The sequence below is a fragment of the Vulpes lagopus genome, chromosome 10 (genome assembly GCF_018345385.1).
Source record: "Vulpes lagopus strain Blue_001 chromosome 10, ASM1834538v1, whole genome shotgun sequence".
Taxonomy (NCBI): domain Eukaryota; kingdom Metazoa; phylum Chordata; class Mammalia; order Carnivora; family Canidae; genus Vulpes; species Vulpes lagopus.
This window is the reverse complement of record NC_054833.1, coordinates 66,225,193-66,251,779: the sequence shown is the minus strand read 5'-3', so window position 1 is coordinate 66,251,779 and position 26,587 is coordinate 66,225,193. Positions and strand designations below refer to the sequence as shown.

Sequence of the window (26,587 nt, the reverse complement as noted above, 5' to 3'; positions counted from 1 at the left end):
AAGAAGTACTAACTAAGGCTTGAATAAGAATCAGCTGAAGACTCCTTTTCTAGCAAGTTCCTCACCTGTTGAAGAGGGCCTGTCTTCCCAGGCCCACCCTGGCGTCTGCCTGTGGTAATCCCCTTCTGAATGTACAGAGGAGACAGAAGAGGGCCTCTCCGTTCCTAAGTAGCCTTGCCCAGGGATAGGAGATTTAGATTTCCTGCTGTTTGACTTGCTGATCAGCTTTGGTTTGCAAACTCCTCCTAAAAGTGAAATAAATTAACTATTGACACAGAGGAATTATGTTCTCAACTTAAAAACCTACCAAAATGCTGATGATTGTATAATGCTAAGAGTAAGAAGCAGAGTGGCAGGTAGCATGAAGAATCCAGGTCCTAATACCCAATGAGGTTTAAAAAATTAATATTTAAAAGCCTGAATTTACTTGCAGCAACTAAAATGAGGGGTGTGCCCTCATGCCATAAACTTAAAGACATGTAACCAAGGAAACAAAATTTCTGGAACATCATTTCTTTCCTAGCATTAGAGCATGGAAACTAAGGAAATTAAAACAGGTTGACAAAATTCTTAACTCCTCACTACCTCTTCACCTACCACTTTAGAGTGAAGTAGAGGAGTTCATACACTACCCAAGGAAATTTTATGTCAAAAGAAAACAATGTAGAACAGAAGCCCCTTCATGGCACTGCTGGACCCGAGCAGAAGCTTGGCAGGTTTTGGTGGCCCTTGCTGTTATTCCAGGCTCTGTTTCCCAGAGTTCACAGGAGTGGGATGCCCCTCTCTAGAACAAAACATTAAAAAGATCTCAGAAGAGATCAGAGCCCCAGTGAGCAGCAGACGGATTCCTCAGCCCTAGCACAACTTCACCCCAAATCCTGTGGCTACAGAAAAGGGTGGGTAGAATGCCCTCTATGGACTCCTTGAACTCTATAAATAGAAGAAGTGCAAGTCCTTGATGGTAATGAAGAGGATATCCTAGGACAAGGGAGAAAGATCTTCGTATACGGAAGAGAAACTTCAAGATCTATGAAGCCAGTTTACAAAAGGAGCTCAAAGAACAGATGATAACCACAAAGGCTGAGGTGAAAAACTTAGGAAACAAGATACAGCAAAGACCAGAATGGACACAACAGGAAGAGGAGTAGTACAAAGGAAAAATGAGACACAGGAGAAGCCACAGAAAGAGGTCAAGAGGCCTAAAAATCATTAGGAGATAGCAGATATGGTGAAGACTCACCAGCAAAAATATAATTATGTTTTTGAAATGGAAAGACCAACAAAAGAAACAAAAAGTAGAACATTTCCATGAGCATAAAAATCAACATTCAGACACAAACACACTCACTATGCTCAGTGTTCATTGTGTGTCAGATTTTCCTAACATCAGTTAGCTTACTGAAATTGAGGAAAAGAGGATTCTTTGGGGAGGTAAGTTTCACCTGCCGAAAAGGGGGATATCTGCTTATTTCTTAGACAGCAACTGATGGCAGGAAAAAAAAAAGGTGATGGAGTCTACAGGATGTTTTGAGAAAAGTGCCACACTGTCATTTCATCTCTAAGGGTAGCAAGAAGACACTTGAGCGAGAATAGTCTGGGAGTACTGCACCCTCCTCAGGGAAAGGGGTGTGAAACCCAGAGCAAATGCTGCCACGGGAGGATCACACAACCACAGCCACAATACTACCACTTGCAAGTTTACTAAACGTACACGTCAGTCAGCACAAATCAGGAGGTAAGACCAGAAAGAGGAAGACCACGCTCCTCTTTGAGAGCAAGAAGTGAATTCATATTGTTCTAAAATTAATATATGTCATTAAAAAAGATAAAAACCTGATCTCTTGATCTTTTTCTTAACCTTAGTGAGATCTTTTTGCCTGATGTTAATAGGAAAAAACCCTAAACTGGAAATAACTGTGGACCTGCAGGTAAATTTTCAAGCAAAAGAGATACTAGTTCTCAAAAGATTAAGAAAAAAGGGTTTAAAGGAAGCTTATAGTCACAGTTTTCTGGGTGCTTGCTTCTACCAGGATGTGTGAATGATCTCGTTCTAATGTCTGTCTGTGTGTCTATACAGAGACACTTCTAGAACAATGCTTCTCAGACAAGAACACTTTCCTTGCTCTTTACAGCTTAAAATTCTTTTAGGCCTATCACCTTTTTAAAATTCAAAAGCAGATATGAAACTGTACTTGTACTATAATTAAAATGTGTTGATCCAGATAAGGACTAGATGCAAACAAAAATAAAACCCAATGCTGAAGGGTGTTGTTCTGCATAAAAGTTTCCATCTTTTTTAAAGTTTCTGTTCATGTTACTAAAATGTCTGAGGAGAGTTTAAAAACAAAACAAAAACCCAACTTACTGTAAGTAACTAAAGTCCTGAGAGGTGACTCTGAGAGCACGAAAATGAGCTCTCATGGTGATGCATTCATTACAACTTGGGAAAGGCAGCAGCAGGGCACAAAAATGCAAACTGTACCTGAATGAGGTGATGGGTCCCCTTCCTCTCTCCGGGTCTCCCCGCTGGTTACCACTGAGGTGTTGGCACCACCAGGCACTACGCCCACAGGTTGGGACATGACAACTCCATGCTCCTCAACTTTGTCATCAAAGCTTCCCATGAGAGCCTTCCTGATAATGTCTTCCAGACCAAGATTACTCGCGGGATCAGCGAAAGAATGACCTCGAGAGCTGACTGAGCCTGAAAGAGACAACCACAACATTTCTGCTTACTTCTGAAAGGCAAATCGAGCAGCAGAAATGGACAGACTCCATCTGTTCTGTTGGCCCACAGAACACAGTGTGTGGCCAGCTGCCTGCAGCACCGCTGAGGCCCACAACCGGCCGCCTCGACCCACCAGTGAGAACTCGGGGAGAACGAATCAGTCACCCGCTTTTATTAAAGTTAACCATTTTCTTCTCCCTAGTTTCTATGCTGTTCTTCTCTTTGTTCACTGATCTTTCCAGAAAGTATTTCTTGAATCTCAACTGTTTTTATTGCTGACCATCTCCTCTCTGACCAAATTATACGCTTTCACTCACTTCTGCACACTGGAGCAGTCCCCTGGTACGCAGTCGGTACTCAATACGTATTTGTTGGACTGACCGCTTCCGTGTACTGATTTCATAGTGGCAACTATATTGTGATGTGAAGCTTACCTGAGGTAGTGACTGCTGGCAGATTAAAGATCTCAGTTCCTGGCTGAGCAGCTGCTGTATTAAACAAACATTCAAGTTAACTGAGGTGTGATAATCAAGTACGCTGAAAGAGATAAAGTCTCAAAACCCTACAATAAAATTAACCTTTTTATTTTCCATGATCTCAACCTTCTTTTTCACCAGTTAAGTGAAAATGAAGTGAAAGAAATAATTACTTTTTTAAAAAAAGAATCAGGCAATAAAAAACGATGAGGTAGGAAACTCCGAACAGGAGCGCTATACCCAGAGGCGGGGAAGAGACTGCACTGCTGGAGAAACAGAGGAAAGGAGTCCCGGTTGCTGGTGAAGAGACCTGAGCCTGAGGCGGCCTGACCTCAGGCCCTGCGGGGAAGAACATGAAAGTGACCGTGTGCTTCCCTAACTGTGCGACTCTTCTCAGCATTCCCAGGAGGAGACCAAGATTCTGCCTGTTGGTTCTTTTCATTCCCCCTCAGCCTGTGATGTGTCACTTGCACAGTCTGACAGCAGGTGGGGCAGCCTGGGAAATGCCTATAAAGCACAGAAATGGGAGGAATCTGGGACCACAAACGTTGTGTTCATCACAGCCTCCAGCTTGATGCTGAGAACTGGAAAGAGAGAAGACTGCAGGAAATACGTGGGCGGCTAAACAGGTGGTCCCAGAGAATGATGGGGGGTGTGGGGTGTGTCTGCAGCAGGATGGACTCTTTCCTGGAGAGGAGACAGTCTTTGAAGCCGGGGGGTGCATGTGCCTACAAACTAACTAAATCAGGGAAACTTTAAATTGGCAACAGGAAGAGGAGCAAAATCTCCAGGAAGTCTATAAAACAAGGACCGTGTCTCTACTTATGGGTCAGGTAACACAGAGGGTAAAGAAACTGAACCTGAAAAAAATACAAAGTGACAAGATAGGGCCTCCCCGCACTCCTGGAAGTTTGTGGAATAGGACTCAGTCATTCATTTGACAAATATTTTTTTTTCATTTGACAAGTATTTAATTAAGCATTTGGTTAAATTGTAATAAAATCACCTTCCTACTGATCAAAATGGTCAGATAAAGATGCTTCAGGTTTTCAACCAATAAGAACACTAATCCTGCCCTTAAAATGGATTCCTTCCTTCGCCTCTGGAGCTCACGGTTCAGTGGGGTTATTTCTGAGGCCATCAGAACAGCATCATGGGGGTGCCTCAGTGAAAGTGCCAACTTCTCAAGTCCTCAGGCCTGGACGCCAGGACTGTGACATTAAAATTTGAGGCCCCCTGCTTTAAGGAAGATGGGCCAGCTTGTGAGAGAGCATGATAGCTTCTGGAATGAGGAGCAAGGAAGAGTGGCATGTGTGAGCCATCTGGAAGGCAGGCTCAACAGAAAGAGGCCCAGAGGGATGATGCTGTGACAGTGGAGCCACAGTGGAAGTAAGCGTGGCCAGGGAGGAGGGGTGATACACTTCTGTGCGTGGAGAGGGCGAATGCTAATTCAGTGTTAGACATCTCAGAAGCCAGATGCTTAAGAAAGGTACATAAATAACACTCAGTAGAAAAAGCTGAGCTCAAGATACAAATTCAGGAGTTCTCAGCACAGTTTAAACCCCAGAGTGGAGGATTCGGGGATTTTACTACATGAGAACACTGGGAGAACCAGCATCCGAGGGCCAGGCAAAGCGAGACTGAGCTGCTTAGGAGACCACACGGCCAGAGAAGTAGAGGGAAAAAAAACAGGAGAACGTATCTGAAAGCCAAGAGAAGAGAATACTCCCGGAAGAGGAAAGTGGCTCACAGGAGAGCAAATAAAGTAAGTTCATTCTAAAACATTACAGTTTTTGAAGAATAAAGTCACTGATGTCCTCTGTGGGCATGCCCAATTGAGAGTTGAAACAAGGTGGTCTTGGTTGCTGATGGCTTGAATTTCTCAGTTCTGTTTCGAGATCTGAATGTGCCCTGGGGACCCATCAGCCTGTGGGTTCCTTAATACAGTTCCTTTATTGTCCTTTCCACAATGGAAAAGGATTCTGGCGATCACAACATCCTGAAGCAATTTTGTTAGTATTTGCCTTAAGACGTTAATAAATTCTATATTCTGTTAAAGTTAGGTACTTGTTTCACTATATATTTCAGAGTAGAGACCATCTGTCATTGTACAAGCACCCAGCACAAAGCCCCACTCAATAAATAATTGAATGAATGAATGAAAGAGCTACTGCCTGAGGACAATGGAAAATAGAAGATAAAACTATAAAGTAGGCTGCTTCAAGTCATCTGGCACTTCCAAAAAATTTTTTTTCCCACAAAAACGGCAAGACCAAGACTAGAGAGGATGAATGCAAACCACACAAAGACGAAACCATTCTAAACTGGCTGCTTTGAAATCTGTAATGTCCCCATGCTCTCACAGACTCCTCTCCAGGTTCTGAGAGAATTTGAAGATGAGAGGGCCATACTCTTGGTGACATCTGAGGCACTGTAAATAACAGATGAAACCAGGGATGAGGCGGGAAAATGTCATTTTTTTAAAAAAGAAGAAAGGGTATCTGTAAGCCTCATAGCAATGCTGGCTGATGTTCAAAAGTATTTATCTTTTAGATGATATGTTCCCACTTCAGAAGAGAAAGTTCACAAACAATAACTGACACTGGGCTCATCCTTTATTCTGTCTGATGTTCAACTTTTATTGATCACAAAGTGTCAGATCCAGAAGCACATCCACCTGGCAGTTTGTAGTTCATTGCCCACAATTTCTTTTGACAGGGTCAGGAGACTAGTAGATCACAGATCACAGAAATAAAGCAGATGGTGGAACACCCAGATCCAACAACTCGCTGCATCACTGGACATACTCGAGGAAAAGATGGAGAAGTGGGATTGAGCAATAGTGTGAGTGCCGAGGAGCAGAGCATGAGGAAGCTTCCGATGAACGCATGCGTGTTACCCCAAAGGGAAGGTCTGGATGCCACAGAGCTTTGTCCTGCAGAGTATCTACCAACGATGCAGGTGGTGATGCTGTGAGTATGGAACTGTTAGAAGCCGGTGAGCACACTACTGGAAGCATAGCACGCCAGGGTGTGACCACAGCCCCATGACCCTCTAGTTAGGCAGCCTATGCTGCTTACCAGACCTCTGGGTTTCCTCATCGGCACAGTGGAGACAATGACACTAGGTAGCGTGTAGGGTCATTGTGAGGACATAAGGAGTTTACACGTGCTTACAAGTGCCTAGAATTCTCTCTCCCCCTCCGCATATATAACTGTATAGCTGCCTGCTACCATTATAATTGTTAATTGGTTTTACATGGTGGATTGATCCATTTGCAAATGAATGCTGAATGACTGTACTGACATCCAGAAAGACTGTGCTGGGGTGGAAAAAGTAACTGAACAGCATAGGCACAGCCTACCTTGGCCTGTATTTAGGAGTTAGTAACTACAAAGGCACACCAAGGGAGAGGTCTGGGTCAAGAGCAGCAGATCAAAAGAGACCTTGCTATGTATACTGGTTTTATGTACACTGTAACCTAACTATATTAGTTGCCAAAAACCCTCCTACAAACTTAAGACTCCCTTGATAGTGATGCATTTGGGATAGATCATACCATGCTACTAACAACCTACTGAGAGGCTGAGCTAAATAAAGTGGTTTTCTGTGGAGAGCATTCGAGATAATAGGGATGCTCAGAACCAGCATGTGATGAACAGCAGATGAAATGGGATGTTTCCAGAAATAAGACTTGAAGGACATAACTTGTCTTCAAATGGCAGAGGAGAGGTCACGTAGAGATGGCCCAAAGGGACAAAACTAAGAGCAGTGGGTAAAAAAAAAAAACTGCATAAGAGCTGATCCAGCCCCACGGAAGGAAAGTTTCCTAGGCCCCACGCTTGTTCAGAGAGAATGGGCAGCTTCAGAAAGCAGTAGTTCTTGCTCTCTAGCAGGCAATCTTCATGCACTGGCAGACATCTGGGAAGAAACTTTAAGATCAAATGTGGTTGGACAGATGCCTATAAGGGCCTGCAGACTCAAGGATCGCATGAGAGGCAACACTGGAGAGATCATTATTAATGCAGGTTTTATTTGGGGATTCATGAAAGAAATCCCACTTACCCATATCAGAGTCACCTCCACCAGAGGAGTTCAACTTACGAAAAATCTCCTGCTTCTTTGATTTAACCATGGGTGACGTGTTTTCAAGCTTGGTGAAGAATGAAGGCAAGTAGCTTATACTCCCCGGCGAGCGGGAATCATTCCTGTGGGGACACAGTTGTGTCTATTATTAGGTCTGTTTTTGTCATGTGCCTCAAACCCTGGGGACTTCCAAAGACTATTTGGGAAAGCTACTACTTCCCCATCTCATGTTTGTGGTCACAACCTACATCATATGACAAGACACAGACAAATACGTGAGCACTGTCATAAAATTAGGACTAAAATGGTGATAATCTAGGACAGAGATTCTTAACAAAGACCAAATAAGCAGCAAATGGGTGTTCACAGGTAAACTTAGAGAAACAGCTCACCATGATGCCATCTACTTAACAGCACAGACTCTGGTATACTTATGGCTGCCACATAAACCATGAACTATTCTAGCAGAACTACTTTGAAGTGCGATAAATTATAACTAATAGCATTACTTACCTATAAAACAGCAAGAGCTCATACCTAAGCAACAAACCCTGTGGACTTCAACAGAAGAGCTACAATGCAGAAATAAAACTGACTCTGCTAGAATCATTTCAAGCCTCCCACCAAATGAGCAGAGTTTCATATAAAAGATTTCTGAATTCATTTGCAACTTCCTATATACTAACACATTTTAAACAGGTTTCCTTTAACAGCTCAAGACCACCAGTGGTCTAGCCAGAGCTGGAGATGATACAGCAAAAAATATAAGGAAGGCTGTTGATAGCTTCATCTAGTCATGTGGATTCACTCATCATTCAAACTTAAGAATTCCTAATATATGTTGAGAGACAAATATATCATAGAAAAATGAGTCAGATGTGGCCCCTGTCCTCAAAAAACCACAAACTTAAGGGGAAACATAAATATACAATTAAATTTAACATCCTCCCCTTTCCAAAAATGATTTTCTTCATTTCATCAAAAGGTACCAATGTACACTAAGTATAAACAACTTAGAACACACTGTAGGAAATGCCCTGGCAGTGTGGAGTGAGACCTTGGTTTAAAGTTCCCTCTTTATGTGACTGTGGGCAAATCCTATATTCACCTCTTAGAGCATCAGGGGAGGGTGCTGTACACTCAGGAAACCAGACATGGGGACCAAAAGACATCTGGGGACAGCAAGCCACTTATCATGGACAGAGAAGTGTAAGGACAGAAGTGTAAGGGTGGAGTGGTGGAGTGGCAGGAACCTGCTCATGAAGGAACTCAAATGCCAACCTAATGACTTCGAGCTTGAGTCCATCAGTTTCAGACAAACCACTCTAGTGGAAGTGGACCATGGAAGGACCAAATCAAAGGTGACTAATCCAGATGGGAAAAGAAAATCTAATAATTCATAGGGGTTCGGTTAGGGTTAGAAATAGGTAAGAAAAAATACATGGAGCAGTTCAGCAAAGGTGCTTCCATGTACATACCACAAAGCTTATTAGTACATGACAAGCACTCAAACAGTGGAATGGGTGACCGCTGGACAAAAAACGTTTTTAAAAAAAAACATCTAGAAATGCTTCAAGAATAATGAACGATATTTTCTATGACCTATTTAAGTATCACTTTTTCATAAAATCCCCTAGCCTTAGATCACTAGGAAAACAGAGACTTCAGGATCCTTCAAGACACCTATCTTGACATACAACCAGGAAGGAGAAGTGCATGCATGCATGCACGCACAGGCATGCATGCATGCGCAGGAGCCGCCAGCCAGGAAGCACACCAGGCTCCTCACCTCTGTTCTGCAGGCTCTGCTCCTCTCTGAGACAGTAGCAGCATGCTGTCCTGTTTCTCATGCACAACTGGAACCTGGGGCGGGGAGATGGGCTCGTAGGACTCAGAAGGGACATGACTCCTCTCCGGGGATTTTCCAGGCCTAATATTATAACATATAAAGTATTAGATTATGCTCCGGGGCCCACCTACAAATTAGCTGAAACAGAAACTGATTCTCTTATTCATTCAGGAGAAGGAATAAAAGTTGCTGATTTACATCAGAAGAAAAGCTGCCTCAGGTTTTCACTATATACCTGGTTACCAAAGTCTGCTGCCACCACTTTATCCATCCACACATGCTAAGCACCCCTGGACAGACAGTAGCCAATGCTCGGCTGAGACGTTGAGGTCACTGTGTGCTTCAGTGCCATACCCCACCATCCCACCTTTGGCCGGCTACTCCCGTGAGCCCTCTACAGGCTTTTGCTGCTCACCAGGCCTTTCCCCATTAAGTTAAGATTGCAAAGACTAGAGAACCTAACTGAACCCTGAGCACTTGTCAGCGAATTATTCAGACAGGCCTGAGCCTGTCTTTGTAGGGCTGAGCAGTTCTCTGCAACTTAATGGTCTCTTCCTCTGGATACCATGTTGGTAAGAACAACATGAGGGAAACCCTATATAGACCAAACAGAGTTTCTGCCTTAGTGATCATACATTTAAGAGCCACCCCACCTGTGACCTTTAAGTATAATTATAAATGGGTATATGCCCTGTCACCTCCTTTCCCAATCAGCCCCATCCAATTTTAATAGGTGGCCATTTTTAACCATCTTTCTTTGAGTTCTGTGGTGCTTACTTCTAAAACTCTAAAATCTTATATTTTTCTTGATTTACCAAAGCTGAAACAGTAACTATCACCTCTCTTCCGTAAAAGATGAAGAACTTGACTTCTGAATACACATTAACATACCAACTGCCCTGTGAATATTCCAAGGATTTACAAAGGGAAGACCCTCATTTATACTCCCCAAGCAATAAAGGTAAATAAGTTTTAGGTGTAAGTAAGGAATCCCTTATTTTAGGGGATTTGTAGAGAATAACAGTAAAACAATATATTCAAGCTGTTTTACTGTTGGGAGATGTACACAAAGTTTAAAGTAAAAACCATACCTTCCCCTAGATTTGTCCACAAGATTCTCTGGAGAGACCCTTGACCCTGGTCTTTGATGGTGGACAGACTGAGACTGGGATTCTGGGCTGTAACGGTTGGATGTTTTAGTCCTCACAGGTGTGGACACCAAAGCAGATGGTGAATTTTGGAATGTAGAAGTGGGAGGCTGCTGGGGAGGCTGTGAGGAAACTTGATTTCTAGCAAAATCTTGGGTGATAATTTGCTGTGAATGAGAAAAGAAGGAATTAGTTGAACCATTGAATATTTGCCCAAAAATATAGCATAAAATACCTGGACATCTTTTTTTTGTGATTCACCCCCTGTGAAATGTGCCTAATGCATGGTCAGAAAGAAAAATGAGGGACACCTGGGTGGCTCAGTGGTTGAGCATCTGCCTTTGGCTCAGGGTGTGATCCCAGAGTCCCGGGATCGAGTTCTGCAACGGGCACCTTGCATAGAGCCTGCTTCTCCTGTCTCTGCCCCTCTCTGTGTCTCTCATGAATAAATAAATAAATAAATCTTAAAAAAAAAAAGAAAAATGAATGGAAGGGCTTACACAGATGTGATCAGCAAGCGTGATCAGCCGGTGGGTCCTGGGCACCTGTGCCACCCCGTCGGCCTGTGAAGATGCAGGCAGCTGCTGCTGCGGAGACAGTGGTTCCTGCTGCGGTCGATAGTGATGCAATGGTCCTTCGTACTGTCTGCTGGCTTCACCTAGTGGAGGACACACAGATGTCTTACCAGGGATGCCCCTGCCTTTCACTCATCATCAAAGATCAAACATAACTTGGAGAAGCACATGTGAGGGGTATGGTGCCTATCTCTGAGCAGAATTCAGTATCTTAGTTTTGAAGGGAAAACACTTCCTAACAGAGATGAGGACTAGAAGAGAGTGAACTGCGAAAGCTTAAGGGGGCAAACACAAATACCAACTATTTCCTGTAATATTACATATAAATAAAAGAGTGATCAATAAAGCTTAGAAAAAACTTTGCCCTAGCACAATTTTAAATGTCTCTACATCAGACTCCTATAAAGGTCACTCTAGGACAAAACAAACAGTTACTTTTTAGAACATGGTCTGGACAGCTAACCAGAAGCAAAAGACAAATGCAGGTATGAACACGTCAGCTGGTGGCTAAAGAATACACACTTTCTGCTTGGTTGGCCTTCACCACCTCGGGAGGATAGGCCTGCAGTTTCTCCGGGGGCGGCACAGGTGAACTGGCAGGGCTGATCACCTCAATAGCATCGCCGGGTGCTTCATACCGGTGAGAAGATACTTTAAGAAAAGTAAAGAACCTTATTTTAAAACTCATCCTGTGAAAAGCTGCAAAAGTTTGCATTTTCAGACCTATTCACATATTTTTTTTTTTATTCTCAGAAGTGTTTGATGATAAAAACCAACCAATTTGATGCCCTGGCATCAACGGTCCGCAAGTGCTTCCTCAGGCCTCCTCGTGTCTGTAGGGAAAAGGGTTTCCTAAAATTGTGTGGCCTCTGGGACCTTTAGGTGAGGCAGGCTAGGGGACAGATTTGTTATATGCTCCTGGCAGCTAGAGAATGCCTCCCCCAAGGAAGGACACTCCTCAGAGGAGGCGGAACAGACGGGAGAGTAGATCTCAACAGTAAATCTCACCATCCCTGATAAATTAAAATTCTGTGGGACAGTCGGCTCTTAGAAAAACTTTCAGGCTACAGAGTTGCTTCATTACCATGATGATTTTAAAGCTACAGGTTAAGTAACAGTAGTATTACTCCGAATGATTTCTTAGCACCATGACACTGTGAAAATACAGAGAAATGGTAGGGAATGTCTGGAAAAAAAAAAAAAAAAAGCAAATTCACTCCCCTGGCAGAAAGGATGCCCATATCAGAGAAGGCCCCTTGAAGTTCCCAGGAAAACTGACCAAGGGTCCAGGCAGCTGTTCGCAGTCGTGCTGTGGCCTCAGAACAAGGGGATAGGCACATAACCTCATGCTCTGGAACCTTCTGACTGAACAGGGCACTTTGCATCTACAGGCTGCAGAATCTGAGAAAACTGTCAGAGGCCCAAAGGGTCTATGTATGACTGGCTGGATCAGCAAGTGTGATCAGTCAGTGGGTCCTGGACACAGGTATAAGATCCTGCAGAACTCAACCAAACAGCCCTTTCTTCCTACGCCTTCACCAGGCCATGCAAGGTGCAATTAGCTGGGTTCCAGTATGCTCAGGAGAGTGGAAACCTGACAAGTGGCGATGGAAATGATTTTTCAGGAACTAAAATAAATCACCACATTCAAAGTGATTCAGGCTACTTGGCGACTTTGGTCCTGTTGGCAGTCACCACTGGCGATTGTACCCAGCACCTTAGAGCTGCCCACCACATCCAGTATACAGTCAATAAAAGTCTGCTGCTGAACTGTGTCCACACTGCTCTTGACACCTTAAGGCGAAGGTGCTGTGCTTCACCTTCAGGGGGAGGGAGGCTCTGAAGGGAAAAACTGAAAACCACACAGAATAACAGTAAACAGCCTGTGGGCTTCACACAAGTCATTTACCTAGTGATAAAAAAGAAAATCCCACTCAGAGAAGACAACAAACCTTCCATTTTCAGACCTTCTGAAGGTCAGAATCCTAGAGCAGGGTGCGGTTTGTGATGCCAACTGCAAAGGACTAGAGAACCATGCGCCCTGGCACAGAAAGCCACAAGCTGGCTGGACCACCAGGCACGCTGGTGACCATCCTCCAGGCAGGGTCCTGCACCTGCAGATCCTCCTCAGCTAGTGAGTTTCTGCACGTGTAGCATCTACTCTGTAGCTGTTCGTACTCCTGGGCAAACTTCAATTTTCTGTCTACACAATAGACTACCAAACTGCCCGCTTCTTTCCAAAAAGCTCAGCCAGGGAGTAGATGTTTACCCAAACAAATTATAATTAGGCATAGGGGTAAAAAGGATTACATGTCACATACTGATGCATAAGAAATCTCCAACTTTCCTCAATTTCTTAACAAAAACAACAGAGAGATGACCACATCTGGTTAAATTACTTCAAGTATTAGTAGATACTTGCTCAAATACCTGATTCTTCCTTCAGGAATTCCATACAGAATTTAGGCAGTCGTTAAATAAATTTGAAGAACTCTTCCAGCATTTTACTATAAATCTGTGAACTCTTATGGACTCACAGGGTAGATGTCAAAATGACTAACCAGACTTGATAAAATCCAACTTGCAATGATAGCAAACTGGTGGTCACCAGAGGGGCACTGGGGGAGAGGAGTGACGGGAATGAAGGATACGCTTATCATGATGAGCACCGAGTCATGGACGGAAGTGCTGAATCACTATGTGCTACACCTGAAGCTAATACCACACTCTATATTAACTATACTGGAATTAAAATTTAAAACCAGTTAAAAAAAAAAAAAAAGATGTGTGAAAACAATTTTAAGACAATGAGCACAGAATAGGAAGATATGCATAAAGAAGGAATAAAAATGACCAATAAATATATGAAAAAAATTTTTTTTAAGATCCAGCTTGCAAAAATGGTGTAATGTGAATACCAATGACCAGTAATATGGTGGTCTCACTTTTTAAAAATTTGTGTCTTAGAAAAAGGATATAAGAGGCTTTGGGGTATCAACTTAAATACTGAACCTCATCCTAGAAAAACGCTTCTCAGAGGCCTTGGTAACCTCTTTGACGTTTCAGACGCCTGAAGATGTTAATGAACTCTGCCCTGCTTTCCCACTTGACCTCTATAAAGGACATGGTGTTTTCATGGAAAATACTTTGGCAGGCATACTTAAGAAACTCTGAAGTTTAAATAATCATGAGAAATAGAAGAGACACATTTGCACTACTAACCCACAAAACCTTTCCATTACATTTACTCTGCAATCAGGATTTTCTTTAGATCATATTCTGCTTTACCTAAAGAATAAAGTAATTCTTTACTCAGACATCACATTGCAAAACTCAGATTGAGATACATACAGCTACTAGAAGAGTCTGAACTTTGAGAGCCACGTTCCCTTGCATCCTTGTCCGAGGCAATTTGCCGGGTGATGATCACGTCTATGAAGTTAGCTGCAGTAATGGTAGTCTTCCCTCGGGTCCTTAGCTCTTCCTCATATCTGGATTTTGGAGGAGGCCCTTTATCTTTCCCAGCCTCAGAATAAACTACTGAAGAATGAGGCTGGGGCTTGCCACTTGGAAAGGCTGCAGAAGTGTACAGACACTGAACAGATCTCTTCTCCACCTCCAGGGTTTTCTGCTCTAGCTGCTGCTGTTCACTAACTGCTGCTGACCTGCTTCTCAAATTTTCTTCTAACCTGGCAGCTTCATGCTTACTCTCTTTCGTTTTGGAAACCTCCATCTGGGGGGCAGAGGCTGCGGCGTCCACAAGGGCAGCCAGGGCGTCCGCAGCGGTGCTGTAGCGGGAGGCCGGCAGGCCTTGGCTTATTGATGGGCCCCCAGCGGGCAGCGGCCTGCAAATAAAAGCAAACCACACAACTCCGTGAAGGGCAGGTTCTACTGGGGGGTGTGCTAGGGAGGCAGAAGTACAGGCTGCAACAACAAAACGTGTTGAGCGGGCAGTCAACTGCCAAACCATCACAGTCACAAACTTACAAGTGTGCAGTATGCAACAGGCTGCTAATTTTGGTCAAGATGTCTATGAGGGACTTACATGATTCGTAGCTGAGCACTTGGATCCAAAGGTGTGATCACACTGGTTCCATTGGTTCCCTGGAAAACGCTGGGTCTTTGTTGCAACATGGTCTCCTGAGCTCTGACTGAGGGGGACGGCGAGCGGACATAGCCATGACTGCCAGGTCGGCCAGGCTGTTCTGAGCCTGTGAAAGTCCCCAACCCCCAAAAAAGGAGAAGAAAAAAAGAAAGACAGGCCATAAGGAAGAAGCTAGAGACAGTGACTTTTAGGGACTCTTCATTTCCTAATATCCCTAAACAGAAAAAAGGAGGTAAGAAATTTGATATCCTGCTTTTTGCCTTTCTAGAAATATGTTCTATTAAGAGTTTCTTAGTAAAAATGTAGTAAAACCACACTAGTAACTTGAAACAAAAACGTCAACTATCATTTGCTGTAATTCCATTTTTGTGACAAGTTCCTACCTTAATTCCTGAAGGAAACAAAAGTAAAACCAACAATCAAGTACAGTTGATCCTTCAATAACAGGGGTTTGAAGTACAAGGCTCCACCTACATGCATGTGAACTTTTGAAAACACAGCACAGTACAGTGGATGTATTTTCTCTTCCTTACAATTTTTTTTTCTTCCTTACAATTTTCTCATGTTCTTTTTCTCTTACTTTACTGTAAGAATACAGTCTATGTACATAGAACATACAAAATATGTGTTGATCCACAGTTTAGATAATCGGTAAGGCTTCTGGTCAGCAGTTAAGTTCTGGGGGGCCAAAGTTCTGGTTGGTTTTTCTGGGAGGGGGGGGTCAGCGCCCCTAACCCCTGAGCTGTGCAAGGGTCAGCTGCACTCACACAAATCAGATAAGTTCATCTCTCATATTTTCCCTCAGACTCTGGCGTGTTGATCATTTCCAGAATCACACTCAGTACAGCCACCTATGTATGACGGAAACAGCACACTGCCACCCCGCTCCCCACCGGGGTCTGAGCAGCTTCAACCCACTGCAGCTCATGCTGCTCCACTCTCTCTGCCTTCCCCAGAAGACTCGCTCTTGGCAAGCTCTCTGGACACATCGTCATTCACACTGCCCTCCCCAAAGGCTCAGCTCCACTAACTATACTTCTTCTCCCCAAGCGCTGAGACGGTTTTGATCACTGACCTCAGCAACCCTAACGAAGCTGCAGTGTGGGCTTGGTCAGCACTCCTCACTGAGAAGACCTCAAACTCTCTCTCATCACTTTCTTCTCCGCCTCAAGGCTCATTGTCCTCAGGAGGGCTGGCAGTGTCGGCCTGTGCCCAGCCCCCACTGCCACAGCACAGATCACCTCGTTCAAGCTTTGCAGCCATGTTCTCCCTTTTGACCACACGACAGCTTATATAAGCATTCTATCTTCCTAGATGAGGAATTGCTATTTACACTTTTTTGTACCTCCGAAAAGACTATCCCTATTTACACTGCCCCTGACGATGTGTGAGTCCGTGTTGCTTTAGGCACATCAACACAGAATATTTATCACCTAAATGTCTGATGGAGAAAGATGGTATTATATATCTGTATTAGGGTACTACCTCACAATTCACTAACGCATTTCCCGTGCTCACTTAATGATTTTTTTACTATACACATACAGTAGGTTACAGCTAAATGTCTTCAGGCTTTGCCAACCACTGAGGTACTCAAGATAAGTCCTCAGGAAGATATTACTAGGTGCAATATGAAGACCAGCTCTGGGCCCCTGCTCTACACTGCCACCACTTTGGAGAGTTGTCCCCATGACCATGAGTGTGACAGCCTCCCCATGCTGTGTCCTTCTGTTCCACATCCACTTCCCTGACCATGTCTCAGGGTCCCTCTGCCTGCCCCTGTGACATCCTCACCAGTAGCGCCTAAGGACTGATCCTCTCCTCTCCTCCACACTCCCGCTGCTTGGAAACCTCATCTAGGCCAGAGTCGCAACCCTTGCAGGTGACTCCCAGGTCACCACGTCCAGCCTGTCTTTTCTCCTAAGCCAGATCTGCCCATGTGGCAATACAGATATGGAAGTGGTTTCCTTTCACCGATGGAATGGAATGCAAAAAGACAAATCTACCACGGATCAGAATGGATGTTACAGAGACTCATCAAAGTACATCCCTTGGAGAAACTCTTTCCCTCTTTTCCTTCCCTAATCCTGCTCTATCTGCTGCTCTTTCGTGCAGACCATCCTGTGTTTCATGCCCTGCCCTGCACCCCCAAATGGAGTCACTGCCCGGTCCCAAGCTGGCTGTGACAGCATTCTCCTGAGCAGTCTTCTCCCTACCCTCCACCCCAATCCCAGCCTCGCCCAGCGGCATCTCCGCCTCAGTAACATAAACCACAGACACGGCCTTGCTGTAGCCCTGGCACCTGGGTTCTAGCCCTGCTCAAGCCCCTCATCATGTCGCCTGCCTCCCTGCAGAACAGCAGTGCCCGTAAGTCTCGGTGTCCCCCAACCTTCTTCCTGTCTGTCTAATTGGTCCTCACACCGCAGCTCCTCAGCACAGCCTGTCCTAGTGTCCGTGAGTCTCCTTGGCTGCTTTCAGCTCCAATGAGCTCTGTGCCCTGTGTGCTCAGGCCCCACTGTAGCCAGCTGCTGGGGTCAAATGAAAATGATGCCTTCCTCATGAAAACCTAATCTCCTGTTCAAAATTCACGTCTGTACCATTTCAACTCCTCCTGTACTTACCCTACTTCAGTTAAGGTGTGAATTACTTTTTCTCTCATGATTCCCATGTTTAAGATCAGCTTGGCATCCCCTTCAACAGGAAGCCAAATGCCCCATCATCCCAACATCCCAGGAAGGTCTGCAGATGGACAAAGGTGCGCTGCTCACCTGGCCGAAGGTAGAGGTCTGAGGATGCCGCCGCGGCAATCCGCTCCCGCTCCTTCTCCCGCTCCCGTTCCCGCTCCCTCTCAGCACTTGCAGCCGCTGCCAGGTGCGTCGAGTGCCCTGGAAAACACAGACATCTGCGACTTAAAGACAAAAACATCAGCCTATCAGGGACGAACATATTTTAAATTTTTAAGTGACTGAAAATTTTTCAAAATGCTCCAAATTTGAGATGCAGACAGTTTAAGAGTCTTGGATGACACAACACAAGCTAACACAAGCTTTTGAGATATTTCTGGTGTATCTGGGCATATAAAAACTATTATTAAATATTTAGTGAAAAACAGGAGGCCAAGGGCGCCTGGGTGGCACAGTCAGTAGGGCATCCTACTCTTGATTTCAGCTCAGGTTGTGGTCTCAGGGCAGTCTCAGCCCCATGTCGGGCTCCACCCTCAGCAAAGTCTCCTAGAGTTCTCTCTCTCCTCTTCTCCCTTTACCCCTACCCCTGCTCTCTCTAAAATTAAAATAAACACATCTTTAAAAACAAACAAACAAACCAAAAACCCCCAAAACCAGCAGACTAAAAGGGGGAAAAGTGCCCAAAATGCCTTCGAAGGCTATGTTATTAACACTTACGCACACTGGTCCTACCAGAGAGGTGCATGACTACAGCCTCTTACCTGGAGACATAGATGCAGAGTTGTATGGCCTGGGAGGGAAAGTAATCTGTGTACCAGGAATATAAGTGATTCTGTCCATGGGAGGAGTACTGGTTCCCCCTGGGTGAGGCACTAAAATTGCTGGAGGCATATTGGTCAGGTCAATGATTCCTGCTCAAAAGACAAATATGATAAAATGATGTTAAATGTCAATTTTTCTGAAGGTACACAGCTTTTTATAATCGTTTCTCTCTATAGCCCCATGATACTTTGTATACAGTATAAATAAAAATGGTTAAGATCATCATGACTTTGTAAGACTTTCTTTAGTCTATAGAAGGCTATGAAATACTATGCCCCATACGAGTCACCTAAAAGCACGGGCAGATTGCAGAGAGACAGACAGCCAATTGAAAAAAACAATGATCTCAAATAGCCACCACAACGAATTGGTTTAGTTAATTTCAGTGCTCACCAAAACACCCAATCTTGACCTATTACTTTATCTGCCTTCAATGGCTAGAAGCTACAAAAAAGAAAGTGTAGGACTGCCTTTTCGTTCACTCAGCAAATATTCATTGCCTCTCAGTACATCTAACACACTGCAGGGAACCTGAACGCAAAGACACGCACCCCTTGTTGCTGGGTAAGGGAGACCCAGCTGTTGCTCCCGCGGGGAGAGGCCTCTAGCCACGTCTGGGCGCAGGTTCACTTGCATCTGCTGTGAGGTAATGTAATCGTTGAGGATTGTCTGTCTTGTATTCTCCATTGCATAAAGCTGGTACTGACTTGGGTAAGCCGGGGTCGGGGAGAGCTGTCTCTGAAACAGGTAAGCAGCGGCAGCTGGTGGAGAGAATCAGAGAATGGCATTTAGTGGAGTCTAGAGGAGATTCATTCACTAACTGTCACCTGCAGGAAAGTGGAGGCCTCCTGCTGCCAAGCTAATACACACGTGCAGCTTTGGGTGGGTGGCACGTTACGAGGAGAAGAGAGATGTGTGGTAGACCCTGATATGTCACCCACGTGAATATATGCATTCTCACGTCAGGTGTAATGGAAAGGGGGGAGGAACTAGACACGGTACAAGGGTGAAGATTTTCACTGGTAGAACAGGAGCTAAGAAACTTCCCAAGCAGCTGCATTTCCAACCTTTGCCATGTAACCTAATGGTAAGAGCTGTGTTTGAAAATAGAATTATTTTTAAAACAAACAAACAAACAAAAAAAAAACAAAAAAAAACAAAAAAAAAAGAAAATAGAATTATTTTTATAGTACTGATCATTCAACACAACCAAACAGAAATACATGTGAACACACTTTGGGACACAGAACGACCTTCCTGGGACTGAGAATGCTTAGTCTACAAGCATTTAAGTAATGCATGTGTTTAGAGCAGAGATTAGCAAACTTCTTCTATAAAAGGCCAGATGGTAAATATCTTCTGTGCACTGTGGACCAAATGGTCTGTTTCACCTACTCAACTCTGCCATTGTAGCTTGAAAGCCGCCAGAGACAAAACAACCACAAACGTGGGTGGGCCGGGTTCTAATAAAACTTCATTTACACAAATACGCAGCAGGACTATTTGGCCCCCTGGCCGTAGTTTGACAGCCTGGGTTAGAGCATGACACAAGTTGCTACGAAGGGGCAGGGAGGTATGATAAAAAGGAGAAGGTAACGTCCCACTTGAAACACTTAAATCCAGCTCCAGCTCAAAAATAACAAGCAAACAAAACTGCTCTAAAATGAGGGGCTATGATAAGCACTACATTGAAGTATACACATTCCATTTTGCCTGAAAATGTGAGTGAACTATTTTAAATCTCTAGAAAAACAGATGACAAGTTTTCTGGAATGTCTGCTTCCCTTTCTTCATCCGGAACCCCCAGCAGGACAAGTCTGTCAGTGGACTCTGTGGGAACTTCTGCCTCAGTTTCTGTGAGACAGCCCCTGAAGAACTATGTGTAGGCTTCTCTGAAACCTAATGTTCTCAAGTGATAAATAATTTGATGCTGTTGATATAGCCTTCAAAAGATAAAATATTTGCCCCAGGTACCTTGCTTCTATAAAATATAACTAACCCTTAGAGATCTTGGCATGCTGGTAATGAAAATCTCCTAAGGACCATGGTAAAACATAGGTATTATTTCTCAACTTCAACTTGAAGGATGTAACAAACAATTTAGGATGGAGAAGAGGTCTGAGCAGAAAATACACATCTGAGTATGGCTCAGCAGGCAAGAAGAGCAGGGACTGAGCAGAGAGGACAGGCTGGAGCTGGCACATGGATGGGTTAGGCCAGCCACTGACACGCTGAGCCACTCCTTTCCCTTTGTAGAGCATGCTGCCTTGGGCAGATTGTCCTCAGAAAACCTACACACTCCTACATCCATCGTCAGAAGGGTGGGTCTGTTCAAAAGTTCCTTCCAGTTGTACCTGCTACTGTAATTACATAACTTAATGAGGTAACCCGGAGGTTGCTGAGAGAAGAAAGAAATGAGTTGTTTCTCTGGAAACTGAGTTGACTGCTTTGGAAAAACTCAATACAAAAGTTGAATCAGGTGTGGATGAGACAATGTGGAAAGACTGAGGAAAAAAATCTGCAAGGATTCTGTATTTAAATTGCTTTGAAGCAGCTTTAAATTCTAGCTTCACTTAAAAAACCAAAACTGCAAGGAAATGTATCACTTAGATTTCATCAGTAGACCCTGACCTTACATGAGATCACCGATGAGGTAAGTGAAGGTCTACTTCGTAAATTTAAATGTTTAAGGGACGTCCGTCATTCAAAAATAATTCTTTACATTGACCCACTTTTTCAATCAGCTTAACCAAATGCCATTCTGATTTTTAGTCCTGTAATGGGAGCTGGTAATATTGTTTCTTGATTTAGGAACTGGTAATTAATGTGGTGGTGGTGGTGGGGGTTGTGTGTGTGACAGTTCAGTGAGCTGCACACATATATACAACAGTTTGCATATTATACTTTAATAAATAAAAAGTTTAAAAAATCAGACAGGTGTATTATTTCTTTGCCATAAACCATCCCTACACCCAGTGCTTACCAGGATCCAGAGCCCTGTGAAATGGCATGGCTGGATCCAAATGTGTGGGAAGATGGCTCCGATAAACCTCTCCTGTGGTGCTGCCCCTATGATGGGGATCAAAAGGGCTGTGGCTTACTACAGGGTCCACCCCAGGTACTGGAGACTTCGCTGGTATACTTTCCCTCTGGGTAGGGGTCAGTGTTGATTTTCTTTCATGATTGGTAGACTTGCTAGAGGAAATCGTAACTGAAAAAAAAAAAAAAAAGGCAACACCACAACTTCTTAAGAAAACTTGGGAAGTCAAGTCATATAGTCGGCCCCTGAACAATGCAGGGGTTAGGGACAGCAACCCTCCACACAGTGAAAAATCCATGTGCAACTTCTGATTCCCCAAAAACTAATAGCCTACTACTGACCGGAAGGCTTACTAGTGACATAGTCGATTAGTGCATATTTTGTATGTTTTATGTATTGTATTCTGGATTCTTACAATAAAGTAAGCTAGAGAAAGGAAAATTGTAAGAGGGGCGCCTGGGTGGCCAGATGGGTCTTACTCTTGATTTCAGCTCGGGTAATGATTGCAGGATTGTGAGATTAAGCCCTGTGTTGGGCTCTGTGCTTAGTAGGGGAATCTGCTTCCCTCTCTCCCTCTTCCTCTGTCCCTTCCCCAGCTCCTGCACTCGCTTTTCTCTAAAGTAAATCTTAAAAAAAAAAAAAAAAAAAAGGACAAGAAAATTGCAAGAGAAAAATATGTTTACAGTACTGTACTGTATTTATCCCCCCACCAAAAAAAAAAATCCACATTAAGTGGACCTGCATAGTTCAAACCAAAGTTGTTCAACAGTCAATTTATTCATTTCTCACTCAAACAATTACAGACTGTATTTTATATTTTTATCTGCTTCCACCTAACATTTAATATTCCATCTTGAAAAACATGCAAATATGAAGAACTAGCAGAAGCTTTTGAGATTTGGAGATTACCAGCTCTTGGATCCCAGCACCATTTTATCACCTAATGTTAAGATTAAAAATGAAGTTCAGCACTCCTCTTTACAGCCCATTAGAAATGATCTTGTTTTCTGTAGGACTCCCAACATTTCAAATTCTTCTCCATCCCCCGCGTACCAAGTCATAGCTCCCTCCCTCTGTCTGTGCCGCCAAGCCTCCCTGCTGCTCGCCCGCCCGTCACTACGTGATGCCATCTTCTGTTGCCCTGGACTTCTACAAAGCCTTTCTCATGAGCTCATCAACGTCAACCTACCTCAGCCTCTTCTTTTTAAAGGGTGTTATTCAGAAGTTATTAGATCATTCCCCCAATGAATAGCATATCCTGACACTCACTGGCTATCACCTTCTGCTGTTTTAATAATTGTGGTAAAACACACAGAATATAAAAGTTACCATTTTGAAGGGTATGATTCAGTGGCATTAATACACTCAGGTTTGTGCAGTTACCACCACCACCTAATTATTAATATTTTGAGAATATCATCTTTGCCATGATTGCACAAATCTATCTGACAAAACCAAGAAATCATGCTGGTTTACTACATCCCCTTCTGAGCCCCAACTTGCTCAAACATGGAGTGCCTTTCCCCTCTGCAGGGCAATTCTCCTTCAAAACCATAGCCCAAGGCTCTGCCTTCACCACTCTGCCCCCCAAGGGGGCACTTCCCTTTCTCTTCCCTCCAAGATGGTCCTCTTCTCCCCCGCATGAAATATTGCTCACCTTCCCAGTTACCCCAGCATCCTGCCAGGACCTCACACGTACTGCAATAAACCTGACAGAGTGGCTGGGGATGTTGTGAAGGGTCACAGGTGGTTTCAGGGTTCATCTGGTAAGAATCAATACCTCTCACCTTACAGCATACCTGCCCACAGCAGGGAGCCAGGGGAGGTGGCTGACACCACCACCAGCAGCAATGGCTATAACAATATTTCACATTTACTACGTGCCGGGCATCACTCATGCTTTCCTTTCTAAGTCCTTCGAACACATGGCCTCTGATCTTTCCAACGGGCAGTGAGGTAAGTCTTAATATGACATTACCATTTTACGGATATGAGGAAACTAAAGCCTTGGGAAGCGAAGTAACTTGTCCAAGGTCATGCAGAAAGAAGTATCTCAATTCGAGTCCAGGAAGTCTTGCTCCGTGGCCTGAACTTTCAACTCCTACACCAGAGCCGCTAACCAAACAGTGGTCAACACGGACTTTCAGAACACCTTGTAGGATTACCTGAATATCCACTCTAAGAATAAACTTACTTTAGAGCATTTCTGGACTCCAGCATACTTTATGCCTGATGAAAGTATTAGGTATTTTACCCACCATTATACCTACTTGCAATTTGGTAGCCTTCCATATAGCTCTCCTATCAAGCACAACCTACAGAACTTGTGGCAACCCAAAGCTAACAATCTGGCATTTACTTTTTGCCAGAGGTGGGAAAGGAGAATGCAATCAACATGAGACCAGGACAGAAGAGTAACGTACCATCAGCAGTTCTGTTCATCATAGGCGAGCCTCTGGATATGGTGTTTGGATAACTCACAGGTGTCCGCCGTGCACTACTATCATCATAAATCCCTGGGCTCAGTTGTGCCTTGGGAGCTTCATGAAGTGTTGACCTAAGAACGGAGGGGCCAGAGCTTACCACTGATGTATGCCGGGAACGCACTGGCTCGCCTGCTTTCACATCCTCATATTTTCCCCGTTCTACCACTTTTATGTTCTCTGGCACAATTTCCAGTGGAGGCATTCCACGGGATAGTTTGTTAGGCCCTGTGATTAAGGATTTGACGTTGTGTTTGATGGCAGATTGACCTGAGTTGCTGTCAAACTTTATTGGTGTACCCTAAAAGAAAAGAAACACTCATTATAGGTAGTCCACGGCATCCAAAGATTTCTTCCATCTCAGGTCAGCCAGGCTCATAGCAATTATAATTTGCTCTGGTAACCTTTACTATCTGTATGGATGTGGATATCTCAATAAAATGCTCACAAATCCAGAGCTGCATACTTTCTCGCAGTGTGCATTCCACAATACAGACACAAGAGAAACAAATAATAAAAAGTGTACATAAAACTTTCACTTTTACTTCTGAAAGATCTGACATCCTAAGAACTACTTATAATTATTAAGTCATGCTCTTAAAAATGCCCCATGACTATTACAGTCTGAAGTGGAATGGCTGACAAAAAGCACCCTGATGTAGTTACCTGGGAGATGGAACCCTCTATTATTGGCCTTGTGCTCTGGACTACTTCTGGAGTTTTTCGGCTTTCCTGAGTTAAAATATCTTGCCGTGGAATCTCATGAATGGAACGCCCCATTTCTTTGATGGTGGTAATGCCATCATATGGTTTCCCTTTGGTAATGGCGCCTTCAAATGCTCGTATGGGAGGACTCTCCCTTTTAATCTGTTTGGGATATTTAAGACCATCTTCAAAGCTGTCTGTTGTTGCTCTTGGTGTGCCTTCAGGAAAGAATTCAAGAAACATACCTATTATAATAATGCCAATGGTTGCATAACAATGCAACTGAACTGTACACTTAAAAATTGTTGAGACAGTAAATTCTGATACATGTATTTTACCGCTATTTAAAAAAATCAATACCTTGTCAGCTTGCAGTTTCTAATCAATTTCCTGTTTATAACACTAAGTCGTCATTTTTTTCAGGTGGTTCAAGATTTAATACACTGTTCATCACAATCAGAGAATGGTTCTTACATAATGAAGATGCCTCTATATTCAAAGATTAGGTAACTACCATCTTCAAATAAACTAGCTCAGAAACAGAAGAGTTAAAATCAAGACTTAAATATCTAATATTTCAAAAGGGAAAATACTTGAAAAGCATGTTTCATGCACTGCAAATTAATGACAAACTACTTGGCCAACGGGCAGTCGTGAATAAAAGCTAAAACAAGCAAAAAAAGTTTACCCTGCATTATGGAACCAGACAGTACAGTCCTTTCTTTGAGGTCAGAATGAGGGCTCCCCCTGGGTAATGCTCGGCATATCAGCCCTTTCAAAAAAAGAAAGGATTCAAGTAGTAAACATAATGTGGATATCAATTCACATATACTTTATACTGACCTTAGAGTATATACTTTTTGATAAAAGCTCTATGGAGAAAGATATCTTAAATTTGTGAACTATTGAGAATATCATGGAAAAAATAAAAGTTGTAAGTACCCAACATGACATCATTTGTTCCTTTTCAACATTCTACTAAAGAGAAAATAGCCACAGAAGACATCTCTTATAAACCAAAAAGGAAAGACACTTTCAAAATTATATCTAAAATCCAATGCTTCTTTGTCAAGGTGAGAGGACACACAGAGGGGTTGAGAATCACCATTTAGCTCTGGAATAGACTTCTGAGAGAGGGAAAACACAGAAGATGGCTGCACTATCTCAAAAACTGGTAAAATACATAAATGAAAACATGCAAATCAAAATGAAAAAGCTGTAAATAACCTCTTCATAAGTTTCGCGTCACATCACAATACACTTGAATCAAGGATTGGAAATAACCACACACAATTACCCTAAAGGTAAAGGGAAGTAAGATTTTTTTTTAATATGGAGAAAATCCAACTCTTAGAAAATTACGCAGGACTTCTAAGATTGAGGAATCCTTATCCTGTTTTTAGTATTTCACCTATATTAACATTAAATTGTTGAGGCAGGTTAAGATTTAAAGAAAGTGAGGCATTAACAAATAAAACCACAGGTTTTTAGTAGTTTTGATATACATTCACTGATGTAGTGAATGTGTATCAAACATGGGGTAAGTTTGTATCATGTGGTCAGCACAAGTTTGGACAGCTATCTAGGATCCCCATACCATAACTACAATCCCTTGATTTACAGAGGATTAAACTCCCACAGTGAAATTCCTCAGTAAACAGTGCAGCAGGATTTCAAATACAGGTCTTTGTTCTATTACATCATTTTAACTACCTCACAATGAAAAACCAAGTTCTCAGAGTGAATTTTACATTTTTCAACTCATTTAATTAACCCTAGCAGGAATAGTCTACAAATTACAGGAGCATTCTACTAGTTATCTATGATATGACCCATAATGTTTAATTTTTACTTTCTTCCACTGTCATGTATTTGATTTATATGTA

General features: G+C 43.3%; 2 protein-coding genes across 16 annotated transcripts in view; one reads left to right on the top strand and one right to left on the bottom strand.

Moving 5' to 3' along the window:
* TTC19 (tetratricopeptide repeat domain 19) overlaps window positions 1–6,058 on the top strand; it is a 40,082-nt gene extending 34,024 nt beyond the window's left edge. Inside the window, exon 10 of the mRNA XM_041770184.1 lies at window positions 5,923–6,058. Within this exon, the coding sequence (XP_041626118.1) occupies window positions 5,923–5,936 (14 nt within the window). The 3' untranslated portion in view covers window positions 5,937–6,058. The remainder of the gene's footprint in view (window positions 1–5,922) is intronic.
* The window catches only part of NCOR1 (nuclear receptor corepressor 1), a 154,858-nt gene that overhangs the window by 2,503 nt on the left and 125,768 nt on the right, over window positions 1–26,587 (bottom strand). For 9 of the 15 annotated variants that reach the window (XM_041770168.1, XM_041770177.1, XM_041770174.1 and 6 more), the window contains 17 exons: window positions 25,390–25,473; window positions 24,663–24,919; window positions 23,937–24,297; window positions 21,457–21,684; window positions 19,025–19,234; window positions 18,413–18,562; window positions 17,736–17,852; window positions 14,908–15,073; window positions 14,214–14,707; window positions 11,385–11,513; window positions 10,788–10,945; window positions 10,231–10,454; window positions 9,080–9,220; window positions 7,270–7,412; window positions 3,163–3,216; window positions 2,483–2,704; window positions 66–245 (listed from right to left, as the gene is read on the bottom strand). In XM_041770168.1, coding sequence (XP_041626102.1) covers window positions 66–245; window positions 2,483–2,704; window positions 3,163–3,216; window positions 7,270–7,412; window positions 9,080–9,220; window positions 10,231–10,454; window positions 10,788–10,945; window positions 11,385–11,513; window positions 14,214–14,707; window positions 14,908–15,073; window positions 17,736–17,852; window positions 18,413–18,562; window positions 19,025–19,234; window positions 21,457–21,684; window positions 23,937–24,297; window positions 24,663–24,919; window positions 25,390–25,473 — 3,318 coding nt within the window. The remainder of the gene's footprint in view (window positions 1–65; window positions 246–2,482; window positions 2,705–3,162; window positions 3,217–7,269; window positions 7,413–9,079; window positions 9,221–10,230; window positions 10,455–10,787; window positions 10,946–11,384; window positions 11,514–14,213; window positions 14,708–14,907; window positions 15,074–17,735; window positions 17,853–18,412; window positions 18,563–19,024; window positions 19,235–21,456; window positions 21,685–23,936; window positions 24,298–24,662; window positions 24,920–25,389; window positions 25,474–26,587) is intronic. The other 6 variants (XM_041770181.1, XM_041770182.1, XM_041770170.1 and 3 more) reach the window with 5 other exon arrangements.